Source organism: Hydra vulgaris, chromosome 01, assembly GCF_038396675.1.
Source record: "Hydra vulgaris chromosome 01, alternate assembly HydraT2T_AEP".
Classification (NCBI taxonomy): Eukaryota; Metazoa; Cnidaria; class Hydrozoa; order Anthoathecata; family Hydridae; genus Hydra; species Hydra vulgaris.
The window spans coordinates 43,519,367-43,535,601 of NC_088920.1; the positions used below are offsets into that span (position 1 = coordinate 43,519,367).

The 16,235-nt window shown below is 26.1% G+C and overlaps 1 protein-coding gene across 1 annotated transcript in view; it reads right to left on the bottom strand.

Moving 5' to 3' along the window:
- LOC100200567 (golgin subfamily B member 1) overlaps positions 1-15,369 on the bottom strand; it is a 28,196-nt gene extending 12,827 nt beyond the window's left edge. The window contains exons 1-6 of the mRNA XM_065788267.1: positions 15,123-15,369; positions 12,497-12,543; positions 10,408-11,293; positions 3,613-3,679; positions 3,068-3,423; positions 1,298-1,459 (exon numbers count right to left, since the gene is read on the bottom strand). Of these exons, the coding sequence (XP_065644339.1) occupies positions 1,298-1,459; positions 3,068-3,423; positions 3,613-3,679; positions 10,408-11,293; positions 12,497-12,543; positions 15,123-15,341 (1,737 nt within the window). The 5' untranslated portion in view covers positions 15,342-15,369. The remainder of the gene's footprint in view (positions 1-1,297; positions 1,460-3,067; positions 3,424-3,612; positions 3,680-10,407; positions 11,294-12,496; positions 12,544-15,122) is intronic.
- Between the last annotated feature and the right edge of the window lie 866 nt (positions 15,370-16,235).

Genomic DNA, 16,235 nt, shown 5'->3' on the forward strand with positions numbered 1-16,235 from the left:
AATGAGATTAGGATGATACAGGATACAACATATTATATAGTCATATTTTATTGTTTATTCTTTCTGAAGAGCCCAATGGCAGCACAGGCTCCATCCAATGATCTTAGAGCATTCAAGATTTCATCGCAGATCATGGTAGATTCACTTTATTCCAATAAGTATGGAAAGATTGGCAAAGCTCTTAATCTTAGTATTCTCAGACACACTTAGTATTTTACACCACAGTGTGTAATTTATGCTTTAGCTGACCAACACTTAGAGGAGAAAGAGAGGATGGATATTCTAGTGGAATTATTAAAATAGATGTTCCAGAGATGAAGAGCTTTGACAAAGAACAACCAAAACCTTTTACACAGGTCTGTCTCCTCTCAAATCTATCAGACTTTGTTTCTCAGGAGTCTTATCTTTTTTTCTTCATCTTGGTATTACCAAAAATGACATTCTCTCATGGAAAGAAGAAGGAATGTCTTTTTTTCATGAGAGAATATCATCTTTTGGTTAAATGAAGAAGACATTTGTGTCCAGTGTACATCAAGTAACAGTTGTTAATGACAGGGCTGAAAGACACATCAAATTGGTGCGGGATTTCATGGGAAGGACAACCGGCAGAAGGTGTCTATACATGCCACTAAACAAGACTTGAAGAATATTTAGATAAAAAAAGCACATTATGCCTATATTTTTATTTTTGAAATATATTTTTTCCAACAAAAGTTTAATAATTCTTGCACCACCTAATTTTTCTTGTATTCCCTAGTATTTCATTTTGAAAAACATTTTAAAACAATGCAATTATAATAAAAATAAAATAATTATAAATTTTAGAGAATTAATGAATTGGATGATTAACTTTAAGCTAATTTGAATTTTTTTAAGTTAATTTGAATTTTTTATAAGATTACTAGCAGAATTTCAATAAATAAGTGGAAAAAAACTCATTAAAATTTATATGCAATTTTTTTCTAAAACACCTTCTTCAGCTAAACAGTGACTTTGAGCCCGGATATTTTTATGGTGGTCTCTCGGACCAAATAAGGAGGATTGACAAAGTGCACCATATTAAATTCAAAAACTTTTTTTTCTGGGACACCCTAATATGCATATATATTATATATATGCATATATATATTATACACACGCATACACACACGCATACACACACACACACACACACACACACACACACACACACACACAATAGCCACATAAGACCTGAGAAAAAAAAAGTCTGGCTCCATCTACATGATTATTTTTTTCAAACACCAAAAGTAAACATTTAGTAATTAATCAAAAAAACCTTTTCATTGAGAACAGTTTTGTCAGGTATTTCAGATCTAATGTCTTCATTGTCATTCTTATCTCTACCATAGCTGTTGATATCTTCATCATCTAAACTTTTCTTTGAGAAAATCTTTGTGTTTAACTTTTCTATTTGTTTGTGTAAAACATCAATTTCTTTCTAAATAAAGTTTAACATTTTATATTTTTTATTTGTATACATACAAATACATTTACAAAAACATTTGTTATACATTTACACAAAACTTTAAACTAGATCTTCAGTTTTTAATCTAATATCACAGGTGCTGTTTTATAACATTTAGTGAAGAAACTCCTATTGTCTAACTGCCAATATTGTTTTAAAACACTTTAATTATTTTGTATACCTAGCAACAGTTGGATACCTAGCAACAGTTTGGGTACCTAGCAACAGTTTGGATGTTGAAAGAACTTTAGTAGCTGCTTTATAGATTTATAAAAATTTGAGTTTTTATTACAAATACTGATTATATCTTTGCCCATATACAACTACACATCTCATACTTTTAGTGTAAATTTAGCAATTTGAGCTTCAGTTAAATTGAAATTCAGTTGAGCAATCAGCTTAAAATTTAATTTAGAATAGGTAATAATAAGATTCTTTGAAGCTCTTGCACCAGTTGAAACTGTCATTACTGAATAAAATAAAAATGATGCAAATCTCATGACAGCTGAAAGAGTTTACAAAACTTTGTTTGAAAAAATGCAACCAATCCAAACTGGTATAGCCAAAAAACTAATATATGTTATCAAAAAAAGGGTGAACATGAGAAGAGATCCAGTTTTAATGAATCTAATAATTTATCTACAGGGTGGAAATAAGTAATTCAGCTGTTGAAAAGACATTTTTCCACATTAAACTAAAAAAAATAATTTTGTTAATTGGATTCTTTCAAAAAGACCAACAACCCTGAGTCCTGAAAGTGTTCTTGTTCCCTGTTGAGAACACTCTTTCTCGTGGTGCAACCCTCTCTCAACTCTTTAACTCCGAAACACAAACCTTGCCGACCAAGGCCGCTGCGCGGAGAAACTAAGTTGAGCGCGGTACTTCCAGGGATGTGGTGGGAGTCGAACTCCGAACCTCTTGCTTACAAAGCGAGCGCTCTTACCACTACACCACTACCGCATACTTAAAAAAGTTTAATATTTGCAAATATATAACACTAACGTAAGTAAGTATACACTAATACATATTACACTTCAAGTAAGAACTTGCATCATTCAAGTAATTAGATTCATTTACCTTAATACAATTTATAAAGAATAGGAAAAAGTATGTAGTGTATGAAGATAAGTACCATAGATAAGTATAAATTAGTACCATTTACATCATTCGAGTTGCATCAACCATGAAAATCAAACATAAGCAACAAATATTTTTTACATACACAAAAAAACTGAAGCTGTTAACAAACAAAAAAAAATAAAGTAAAAAAAAACTAAACAAAATTCAATAATAAATAATAAATAAAATAATAAATACAATAATAAAAAGAATAAAAATCTAAAACAAATAAAAAAATCTAAAACAGTTCTGCACCTCGTTGATGAGATTAGTAAATACTGTTGATACAACTGTGTGTTTCAAAGATACAAGGGAAGAAAAGTCTTGTACCCTGTATTTCATAATCCTTAGGGTATTTCTCAAAGAAATATAAAGAACTTTTTTTTTTGAGGGGTAAATTTAATATGATAAATTATGGTTTAAGTAGTTTTATTGAAAAAAAAATCTTTAAATAAAAAATACTTGTTCACGTGACAATTCTTCTCTAACTTCTTTTGAAAAATTTTCAGTATTTCTTAATAACTTATTTTGCTCTTCTTGCAATAAAAGTAAATGATTTGATAAATCTTTATAGATTTGACTTGGATTTTCCATAGCATTTTTTGAAGTAATGCTTTCACGTTTCTCTGAGGAATCTGAAGTATTACATACAATTTTCTTTGAAACATCTGAAAGATTTTCCGAAATGTCTTCACTTAGCTCATTTGCACTATTAGACAATAACACATTTTGTAAAACTGTAAGACTATTTTGTAGAAACAAAATATCAGAAGCATTTTTTTGTGTTTGGTTTTGGATAGAGACCAACTTTTCATGATCTAAACAAATAAAACCAATATAAACCAATCAAAAAATTATAAAACAAACTAATTAAATCATTGTAAATCTAACCAATAAAATCATTATACATTTAAAAAGGAATAAATCAAATTAAAAATGATTTGCAGAAATTTATTATAAAAAATAAAAAAAAGCTAAATAAGTTTAAATAACATAATGAGTTGTACTGTTATTCTTTAAAAACATTTCTTCATCTTTTACTTCAAAACCATTTTTGAACAAATCACTGTATTTCTAAACAATTTTATCACCAAATTTTATTATCATTTTTCAACTAAAAATAATTTAAACAGGAAAAACATTTTTTTAACAAACATAAATTTTTAATTTAAGTTTTAATATTTTTAGAGTAAAATGTTGCAATATAATATGCTATAGTTGTGTGGTCTCCATATCTTGTAACTAAAATTAAAAAATTAGAAAATGTGCAAAGGCAAGTAATAATATTATTAAGTTTTAATATTATTCATACCCTCCACCACCCCAAGGCCAAGAAGGCCACTACATTTGAGGAGGCTACTTTATTGAAGTTACAACCTTCTCTCAACTGTTTAACTTTGAAAGACAAAACCTGATGAACAAGGCTGCTATGCAAAGAAACAAGTTGAGCATCATACCACCAGGGACCTGGTAGGGATCTAACTCACAAGTTCTTACTTAAGAAGCGAGCACTCTACCACTACACTACTACTGCATTGCCATTAATTTTATTATGTAACTCCGTTACTACAATGATTACATAAGTTACAGTATCAAAATAGAATTGATATGCTTGGAATTATAAAATTAGAAATGTATAAGAGCTGATGCAATTCAAAAGTATAAAATATTTAAAAAACTAAATACATTGAAATTTTGCAACTTTGATCAACAATTAGCATTAACTAATAAAAGAACATGGTCTATAATGTGAAATCTGAGCTGGTAAAAGACTGCACACCAAATAAAATTTCTCTATAAATTTCATTCTAAATATTTGGAACAAATTAAATTATTACAGTCAATAGATTAAATGTTACAATCAACATATCGAACTTAAATTGATGTTTAAAAGATTAAGAAAAAATTTAACTTTTAAAAAAAAGTTATTTAAATATTTAAATATTTAAGCTACATTCATAATCTGACAAGTCAGATTCTACAGGAGGATCTGCTCCTGTTACAACACTTTTTATTTATTATTAAATCGCTAATTTATTGTAATGCTAACCAGATCAAATCAATAAACGAATAATATTAGCTACATTATCTAGATCAAAACAATGCACTATTCCTGGCAACATTATCCAGTTAAAAAAAATGAGTGAATTATTCTGACAATAATATTCAAATAAAAACGATGAATGAATTATTCTGGCTACATTATTTAGATCAAAGCAATCAATGAATTTTCATAGCTACATTGACCAAATCAAAACAACAACTGATGGCCAGTGATATAAAACATGATTACTGTGAACTTAATCCTAGCCTGAGTTACCATGATTAGTTTCTTACATCTGCTATAAATAATGTTTAAAATGAAATGTTTTTTACTTTCTAATTGTGGTCAGATCAAAGTTAGATCTTATTGAAAAACCTTAGTTCAAATTCAAATAAAATGTCTAGTCAACCTTGTCTTTGAATATAAAAAAAGCAAGGCAGACCATAGCAACAACCAACAAACCAAGACAAAAACCTTTTAATATTTTAACTTATATTATTTACAGTTTAAATGATTATTAAAATGTTTCAAGTAATTAAAAAAAGTCATATGACCTAATATATATATATATATATATATATATATATATATATATATATATATATATATATATATATATATATATTTATATATATATATATATATATATATATATATATATATATATATATATATATATATATATATTATATATATTATATATATATATAAATATATATATATATATATATTATATATATATATATAAATATATATATATATATAAATATATATATACATATATATACAACTTGTTTCTTCGCGCAGCGGCCTTGTTTGTCAAGGTTCGTGTTTTGGAGTTATAGAGTTGAGAGAGGGTTATAACCACTATTAAGTAGCCTCCTCATCTGTAGTGGCCTTCTCAGCCTTGAGGAGATGTATAACAAAAAAACATAAAATATAAAATATATATATATATATGTATAAATTAATCAATCAATCAATCAAATTTATTGACAGGCTCAAGGCTCAATATAATAAATATACAATGGGTAAAACAAAGACTAACGCACTTGAATATAAACAAAACCCCAAAAAAAATAAAGATAAGAAATTAAAGTGTTATAAATATAACTCAGCTCTCCATTTAAACATCAGGGGAGACTGCAAGAAACTGTCTGAGTTAACAAAAGCTTTTATGATGAGGTTCTCACTATTCTGCAGCAGTAGCAATGAGGAATATTGTTTCTTGCGAATGACAACATTAAGTGAATGGGCACAATGTTTCACAAATAATTCACTAGCACTGTTCTTTGGTGACTTGTTTAATATCAAGCAAAGTGCATTATTATATACAACACATAGGCGATGGAATGAGTCTTTTCTCCGTATTTATCTGTAGAATTCAATAAATACAGCTTTTATAAAAACTTTTTTGAAAAGTATTTGTTTTTATTTTAATATATATTGCTTGATATTTTACTGATCAGTGATTGTGATCAGCATCATCAGGTATAATAAGTAAAAATCATTACAAAGAAAATAGTTATAATAAAATACCGATAAAAAGATAACATTAAAAAGAGCTTAACAAGTTAAAAAAATAGGTCTTTGTGTTGATGTCAAATAAACTAATAAAAAATGGCCCCCAAGTTTTTCACATTTGTCACCATCATTCCTGTTAAACCATGTCACCATCCCTATTAAACTATGTCGCCATCATCCCTATTATTTTGGCACTTCCCAATTCTTAGCTCTGCTTATTCCAGGTGATTCTTGAATTTATCTATGGAATTTATATGTTTTTGGGATGTAACCAGTCAAACGTAAATTGGAATGATTTGGAATGTCTAGTAGCATCTGAACTAGCCTATTTTCCTTTTATTTTTCTGGTGCTTGATACATCTTGACATTTTTTTTATACATTATTTTCACTAATGTATATACATTGCATGTCATTGCGTTTTCACTTATGTATATACATTGAATAAATATTTTAGTAGGTAGATGCCTGAGTTTGTATTTGGAGGAATTTGTCTTCTTGTTGCAGAATATAATATTTAAATTTGGAGCTGATGTAAATATAGCTTTTATGTTTTGTTTTTTAAGTTCTTTTCCAAGTTTGAGACCAACTATTGGTACCCATGGTTGTTTTATAAATGGTTTGTTGTCAATTGGTTGATAATTGGTATTTTTTTAGATTGTTCTTGTCATGCTCATTTTGAACAAACATTTCTATTAGAAAATCAATTTCTTGTTGAAAGTATTTTTAAGAGCATATACTTTTTGCATGTCATAAAAAACTCTTTAACTACGTCAGAGATAATATTAGGATTGATGCTTGAGTTAGGTTTAAGTTGAATATTGTGATTGCTTCTTTTCAATGTATTTGAAACTCCTAAGCTCTATGCATTGTGTTTGTAATATTATAATCTCCTGAGCAATTTGTGAAAATGGAGTTGCATCGTTTTTGCACCCATGTATTCAATTGCTTCATTATTTTTTAATTTATTTTTAGAGATTTGTTTACTAATGTTCTCTCTTATGAATTTTTGCTTTTAATAATTTGTTCGCGCACATTTTCTGAAAGAGTAGATTGATCTTCATTAAATAACTTTTTAATATGTTGCACTAATTGATTTATAGAAATATGAATTTTTAAATTTGTTTGCATTTTTTTAATTCTTCCCAGAATTCTTTGCAATTTAATTGACATAGTATTGTTACCTTTTGTAGTTTATAATGTCTGTAAAATTTGAATTTAGTACATTATTTGTTGCAAAAAATTTTTTTTTGCATTTTTGTATTTATTTTGAAATATTGAATCAAAATTATTGTCTTTATATTGTAAAAACTGTTTTTTTCATAAATACCATTCACATTTTGATTCCAGTAGTTGTTTTTTAGTGTTCGTTTTTATAATGTACATCAATAAGAGAACATTCTCCAGTTATCTTCTTGTTTTCTTCAGTTGCTTCTTGTTTTCTCCAGTTGCTTCTTGTTTTCTCCAGTTGCTTCTTGTTTTCTCCAGTTTTCTCCAGTTGCTTCTTGTTTTTTTCAGTTGCTTCTTGTTTTCTCCAGTTGCTTCTTGTTTTCTCCAGTTGCTTCTTGTTTTCTCCAGTTGCTTCTTGTTTTCTCCAGTTGCTTCTTGTTTTCTCCAGTTGCTTCTTGTTTTCTCCAGTTGCTTCTTGTTTTCTTCAGTTGCTTCTTGTTTTCTCCAGTTGCTTCTTGTTTTCTCCAGTTGCTTCTTGTTTTCTCCAGTTGCTTCTTAAAGTAAAATAGCTAGCTCATCAATATTATTGGTTGATAATTTTTTTATAAACTGATATAAATCATTATTCCAGTTTATTTATCTTTTCTTTGTTTGAAATAATTTGATGATTGCCACCAGTTCCTATAGTTTAGCATCTAAATTTACCATTTGTGGTAAAAAACAGCTCTTAACAACTCATAAAAAAAATCATAAAAATGTAACTAGTAGACAGCAACGATTTTTAATTTTTTAATTAAAAAATAAACATTCTGAATGTTTTTATTATTTTTTTTATTGTTTACATACATTGACTGAAAAATAGATAGATTTTGCGAGGAGTGTTGATACTGAGGGTTTTGGTTCAGGAAGGCAATCTATCAATAAAAATTTTTTTTTAAGTTTTCAAACATTTATATCCTAAATTAGTTTAAAAAGCTAGAGTATATATAAAAATTTTAAATTGATATATTACCTGCCCAAACCAAAACACTCAGTCGATGAAGCAGTGCACAAAGCATGTTCTATTTGTCAGTAGATGTTTTAACACCAGGTCCTATTGATTATGAGGAACTCTGGGACTTCAGACTCCAGAGTCAAAAAATAGGGACTCCTTAGATTCCGGACAAAAAAGTTTAAAAAAATTTTTTTTTTTTTTTCTTCAAACTTTTTTGAGTCAATTACCCAGAGTTTTAAAGGATGTAATATTCATCCCAAAAAATCCGGAGAACTCAAATTTGAAAGTGTTTCTGTTAATATACTTTATTTAACGAACTTGTTAAATTAACTAGTGGTAGAGCACTCGTTTGGTAAGCAAAAAATTCTGAGTTGGATTACCACACTTGACTTTCTCTGCACTTCGCACACTTAAACCAAAATGTCATAATGCTTTTTTATTTAATTTAAATGATAAATTATAGCAACTCCGAAAATATTACAAATTTTATTTTGCTCAGAAATATTTAATAGACTTCAATTGCTACATTGTAAAATAAATTTTTTCTTTTTAAATGTATTTAAATAATAAAATAGCTTTAAAACTTTTATCAGTAAAATTATGTTAGTTTAAACTTCTGTTTTTTTACTTTGGCATCAATGCAGGTGTTGAATCTTGGATTCATCAATGCAGGTGTTGACGCTTGAATTCTGAATTCTTGTCTCTGAGCCAGAACTCTAACCACTGCAGCAAAGCTGCAGTAGGTTTAAGTGTGTAAACATTAGTGTTTAAAACAAAGTTGGGTTTTAAAGTAGGAAAGTGAAATGCTAAATTAAATTTAAAATTCTCATTGCGTTCTCCTACGGAAAAACTGGGATATTGACAACTCTAGTTTAAGCATAACTTGTCATCTAGCTATCAGTGTACAAAAAGTTTTGTGTAATGCATATGATATGATTCGCCTTCTGAAAAGGTTTTGATTCAATCTTACAACAACTGATATAATTATGGGCAAACCAATTTTGAAAAATTGTGAACTGTATAATGCTTTTAATAATCTAAAAAAAAAAGTGCAGATATTGATCAAATTAATGTTACTGTAAATATATCTGTTTTTAATATTATCGAACCCTCATGTTTTTAATTTCTCACTTAAATCAGATCATATTCCATATAAATAAAAAATTTGCAAAAATAAAACTAATTTAGAAATCTAGTGATGAGTCTAATATTTCAAACTAAAGACATATTTGAGTCTTGCCCAACTTTTCTAAACCAAATGAACGCATTATGTATAACAGATTTTATAAATATTCAACTAAAAATAAGATTTAATACCGTAATCAATACAGTTAAAAAAAAAATTGAATTCAAATATATTGAAAAAATTTAATTCAAATATATTGACTTTTTATAATTGTAAAATCAAAAACAATGTTTTTATGCAACACCAGAATATAAATCATCACACCCTCACTTAAGTGGTTTAAATACATTCTAAAAAAGTGTACTGGAGTTTCAGCTATAATTATATGTTCTTTATAGTTGAATCAAATTGTTCTATAAGTTTATGCAGTCCTTTAAAATATGAGATTCAATTTTGCAGAAAAAATTTTCATAAATCTGGTATATAACTTAATATATTACATTTCCATATTCCAGTTTAATACAATTGGTTTTTAATACAATTGGTTAACAATAATAATAATGATAATTTCAAACAAAGCAAAACATACACACACACACACACATACATATATATATATATATATATATATATATATATATATATATATATATATATATATATATATATATATATATATATATATATATATATATATATATATATATATATATATATATATATATATATATATATATGATGGTTATGCTAATTAGGAACTTCTTAAAACATAAATATGAAAATAAATGTATTATCTTGTTTTTAAAAAATTATAGATAAATGTTATATACATTAAATAGTTCTTGAAAAATAGTATTATTTAAACCAATTTGAATAATACTTTTTCTAGATATTCAATTTTTGCTATAATAGATTAAAACAAATAAATAGAACAATGAAAAATTACTAGTTCTTTGCTCTTAGCAAGTAAATCTTGATCTTTGGACAATAGTTGCTGCTGACTTACAATTACACCATTTTGTTTTAAAGCACTTTTTATTTCATTGATTTCATTTTTTATAACTTCCAAATCACCATTGCTATCATGTATTGGATTTTTGAAATCATTACAGGTAGTAAAGACGTCGTTAAAGTTACCAGATGACTTGTGAAGGCTGTGTATTTTTTCAATAATATCTTTTATTTCTGTGTTATTTAAATTACCAAAACGTGACTTATGATCAGATTTGATTTCTTCTTGTATTTTTAATAACTCTATAGTAAACTTGTCATCAATTGAATTAAGCTTTTTTGTCAACTTATCATCGTCTTGTAATTCTGCAACAATAGTTTCTAATTGTGTTATCTTTAATTCTCTATCATCATTTATTTTGTTTAGTTCTTTTGTCCAATTATCATTTTCATGTATTTCTGCAATTTGTGTTTCTAGCTGCTTTATTTTAAATTCTGTATTTTCATTTATTTGGTTAATTTGAGTATGAAGATCATTTAAAGAACCTTCTTTTCGAGTTTGCTCCAAAACTTCCTTCATCAAAGAAAACAACTTATCAACACCTTCTTCAACCACCTGTAACCTTCTACTTGTTTTTACTGTGTTCCAAGTAAGACATAATGCTCCATCATTATTGTTTAAATTCTGATTTACATTTTGACTTACATTTGAATTTTGAGAATTTAAAAAATTATTGTCGTTTGTTAAGTTTTTTTTGTTTAACATAATACTTTCTTCAATGTTGAAAATTTCATTATTTGAAGGAAAAAAATCAAACATACTTGAGTCTTTCTCCAGTTTATTAATTCTATTCTCCAGTGATTTCTGGTTTTCCAATACTCTAAAAAAAAAAAAAAGATAAAAAAAAAATCAAAATCAAAATATTTCATTAAAAGTATAAAAATAAGAAAGGAAGAAAATAATAAATGTAAAAAAATAATAAAAAATAAGAAATATCTTATGAAATAATGTAAAATGCACTGAAATGTAAATCATATAGAGAAATATAGTTGCTAGATCAAAAGGTAATTGAAAAAAAGATTTAAAAATTTAAGACTAAAAGTCAGTGATATTAACATAGAAATATAAATTATGGAGAAAAAACTATTAAACAATGTTTAGTGTTTTTTCACCTATTACTATTATGTAGTACTTTTTGGTTATTAATCAAATTGTACTACAATTTGTACAATTTGATTAATAACCTGACCCTAAACAAAAGAACCTAACCCTAACCAAATTCTTCCAAACGTGTGCACGCTGTTGCATCAATCATTACCCAAATTAGTTGGTTTATGCGATAAGTTTAAAATTTTTCTAATTACTTAGAGAAAAAAAAAATGTTTTCTTTGCTTACATTATATTGTAAACAAAAAGCCATTTCAGTCAAATTACACAATCTTTATACCACAAATATAAAAAAATGTAATCAGGGACTGGGAAGTGTTGATGCTTTGCATTATAACTATTTTTTATTATAATTACAATGGTTCCCACAAAGCATTTCAATATATATTATTTCAATTTAAAAGCACTTTTCTAGCTTCGCAAAGATACCATTTCTTTTGTTTATAACAAAAATTTAATAAAATTTAGACCAAAGATTATAGAAAAAGAAAAAAAAGACAAACAGGCTCTGCCATTTTGATTTACTTTTACAATGTTAAACAATGCCGAAGTGGTAAAAACCTTTTTGAAATTAATAAAGCGTGTTTCTCCTTTAAAATAATAAATTATATTTTTTTAATTCATTGTACATATTGTTATTGATGCAAAACAAAAAATCTCTAAAGATCATCATGAATCATGATCAACCAGCACTGTATTGTTGCATGTTTAAAAAAATAAAAGTACTTTTTTTGAACTTTGAGTTTATTTTTTTCCAAAAAAAAGCATTTTTTTAAAACTCTTTAACAGAAAAAAAATTGTGATTAATAAATACAATAAACAAATTTATTTGAAACTTAAAAGAAGGACAAAGAGGAACATTATATTCATATAATGCTATAAATCATTGCAAATTAAAAGTGTATAGAACATATACCTTTTTATGTCATCAACAAAATATTCTTTAAAACCATTAAAATTTGTCTAAAATAAAATGAGATTTAAAGTAAACAAATATAACAAAATTTTTGCATTAAATAGCAAGGTCTAAATTAGAAAAAAAACTATATTTGTGTGTATTGAATTGACACTATCTTTAAGATGGCTAATCTTAAGTGAGATTCTCAAGTGATAATCTCAAGTGAGTCCAAATAAACACCTGTAGTTGAGTATAATAGCATTTTGGAAAAATTAGTCTTTATTCAATTAGGTGTGCCAACCAAATTAAGAGCAAAATTCTAAAACTGGTCCTAAATAAATAGTAAAAGCACTCATATAATTCCCATCCCATCATCATAGGATTTCCAGTTTTAAAACAAATTCAGATTAAGTATGGTCTAGCATTTTCTTGATGGGTGACTGTAGCAATATGTTTTTTGTTGGAAGTAATCATTATGACTTAAAGATCTTATGAGTAAAAAGACCAAGCTAAATTGTTATTACACATCAGTTGTCACCACAGAAGTCACAGATGTCACCACAGTTGTCACAGATGTATTGGGCAGCATGTGAATCTTATTTAAATATGTCTTCCAACTTGTGGAAGCAAAAAAGTTAAATGACTGAAAATGCTAATAAGATCCCTTGATTTAAACTCTAATTCAGCTTGCCAGTATAGATAATTATAAAAAAACAAATATATTCTATGAGTGATAATGGAATTGCCTTAATTGATCCAAAAAAATCTAATCACAGTCTACCAACAAACCCCCATTATGTGCACTCTTAAACAATTTTATTAAGGTATCCTATGCACAAAATTTTATAAAAAAGCACATTTAAAGAAAGACCACAAAAATCACTACAATGATGTTATCAAACTATTTTATTATTTTTCATAATATAAGATTATAGTTGGTAATACAGAAATAAAATCAACAATATAAAAGTTCTTCAAACCTTTGTAATTTGTTTATATCAATAAACTGCTCCTAAGTTGGCATTACAGATCACAGTTTAAATTACCCCGTGTTCTGACTAACCCTGGACTCTCCTACCCTGTGAAACATTGTCAACAATACAAATTGGATCAGATATTGAACTTCTAGTTTTAAATTATTGAAATCTATCTGTAAGAAATGCTATCATTGACTTGCTGAACTCTATCAGTAAGAGATCCAATAATAAAGATTATGCCATTTATTAAACATTGAAAGTTTAATTATTAGTTTTTAATGTACTACTAAATCAAACTCTTTATGGAAGTCTATACAACATTTGTTACAAGAATATCATTGAGTAAGAACGTTTAAGAGATACTCTAATCGCTAATAGATTCTAAATAATTTGTGCAGGTAGAATGTATCCTAATAAATATGACACAACTTTTTAAAAAGATTTGTTGCTTTTAAAAAAGATTTGTTTTGTTTTTATTATTACGGACAACAACAAAAAATGGTTCTTTATTTGTTTTTGTATTGATCAATCACTAAACTATTTAAATTAGCTTACTTGAATTCTATTAATTTTTAATTATTGGAATACTTTAACACTTTTGATGTATTATCAGAAATCATAAAACTATTTTCTTGCTTCCCACTTTTTTATGTTTTTAAAGCACAGCAATATGCAAAACTGATTTTTTTTAATTCTTGCCCAAGTTAGATGAGCTTGCATGGTATTTGTGTGCACTATATATATATATATATAGTGCACACACACACACAAAGTAGTAGGGCAGCATTACACAATATATATATACATATATATATATATATATATATATATATATATATATATATATACATATATATATATATATATATATATATATATATATATATATATATATATATATATATATACATATATATATATATATATATATATATATATATATATATATATATATATATATATATATATATATATATATATATATATATATATATATATATATATATATATATATATATATATATATATATATATATATATATATATATATATATATATATTGTGTAATGCTGCCCTACTACTTTGTAGTTTAAGCACTTTAGCATGACACAACAAATCCTTTAAACGACTTTAAATCAGTTTTGTTGTTTTATTGGTAAGATTTTGTTCCATAAAATCAGAATATTATTGATAAATCCAGAAGGACAATTTCACTTTTATCGCTTCCATTTACTACTGTTACTACTACTATAAGTCCTGAAGGACGAAACAATATTGTTCATATCTAATGTTGGTTATAGCTCCTTTTCCTTTTTTTTTGTTGAGCACTCTCCTTATGGGATGTATCATTGCTGTTTGCAAAATGCTGGTTCACTACTTTGTAGTTTGAGCACTTTGGGATCACACAACAAATCTTTTATATTGCTTTAAACCAGTTTTCTTGTTTTAATGTTACAATTTTTATCCTATAAAGTCAGAACATTACTGATAAGTCCTGAAGAACAAAACAATTTCATTTTTTTTTTGCTTCCATTTACTACTATTATTACTACTATAAACAGATAACAAAGCAAGAAGCTTATACTACTTATATATTTCTAACACATAGTAGTATTAAACAACAATATGAAAGAGTAAAATACATTAATTAATTAGATAAAATCTACCTTATCACTGCTATTCTCACTTTCGACTTTACAGTTCTGGTCATCTGTGATCCCTGAAATTTCTATTATATCAAGAGAACTTTTGCTATTAACATGAACTATTTTCAAAATTTCAACCAGTAAAATTCGTAGATACTTGAAGTTAACAACTTCAACATTGGGACCATGTAAAGCTAAATCTACAAGTTTACTGAGTGGACCTTCAGTAGTCAGTGCCATATTTAACTTTTTATCTGTTTGAAAAATATATAATTTATACAAAACTTTATATTTCATCATACTGTTAAATAGAAAAAGTGAAGAGTTAAAGACTTTTAATAGATTTAATAATTATTTACTTAAAATTACTCACTTCACTTACTTAAATACTAACTTAAGTCTTTTAAAATGTTCAAAATAATTAACACTTTATATTAAGTTATTATTTATACCTGCCTATTGACATTGATTACATATAAAAAAAGTCAAAACATTTAAAGTTTGATTTTAAATCTTTTGTTTATTATTTATACTATTTAAACAAATTTGTTACAGTAGTCTAAGATTTTTTTTTAATTTTTTATCTTCAAATAAGGTTTGAACAACTTCAATTATACTGTATGTTTTACCCATTTTTTATGTATTAAACACATAGATAATTTTAAAAGTGAAACAAAGGTATTTAAAAGGCTTATAAACCAAACCTCAACTTGTTTACAACATTTACTAAATTAGCTATTTTCATTGCATTATTAGTTTGATTTTTTAATTTCATTTTTGTTAAAACACTGCTTTTTTGTGATTCTAACATGGGCTGTTTAAATAACAAAAAACAGTTCAAATTAGAAATGCCTAAATAATGAACCCAGCATTTAATATAATTATACTTAATAAATGTTTTAAGAACTATTTAATTAGTAATTTTTATTTGATAAATTATTCCTGAAACTTATAATAATAATATATGTAACATACATATTATTATCATAAACATCGTTAACATGTTTCAATTCATTATTTCATTCTTTTATAAAATTATGCATTTAATACAAATATATATAAATTAAACAAATAGCAATTGCAAACTACTTAGGAACACTTTTAATCCAAATTTATATTAGTGGTTTGAAAAAT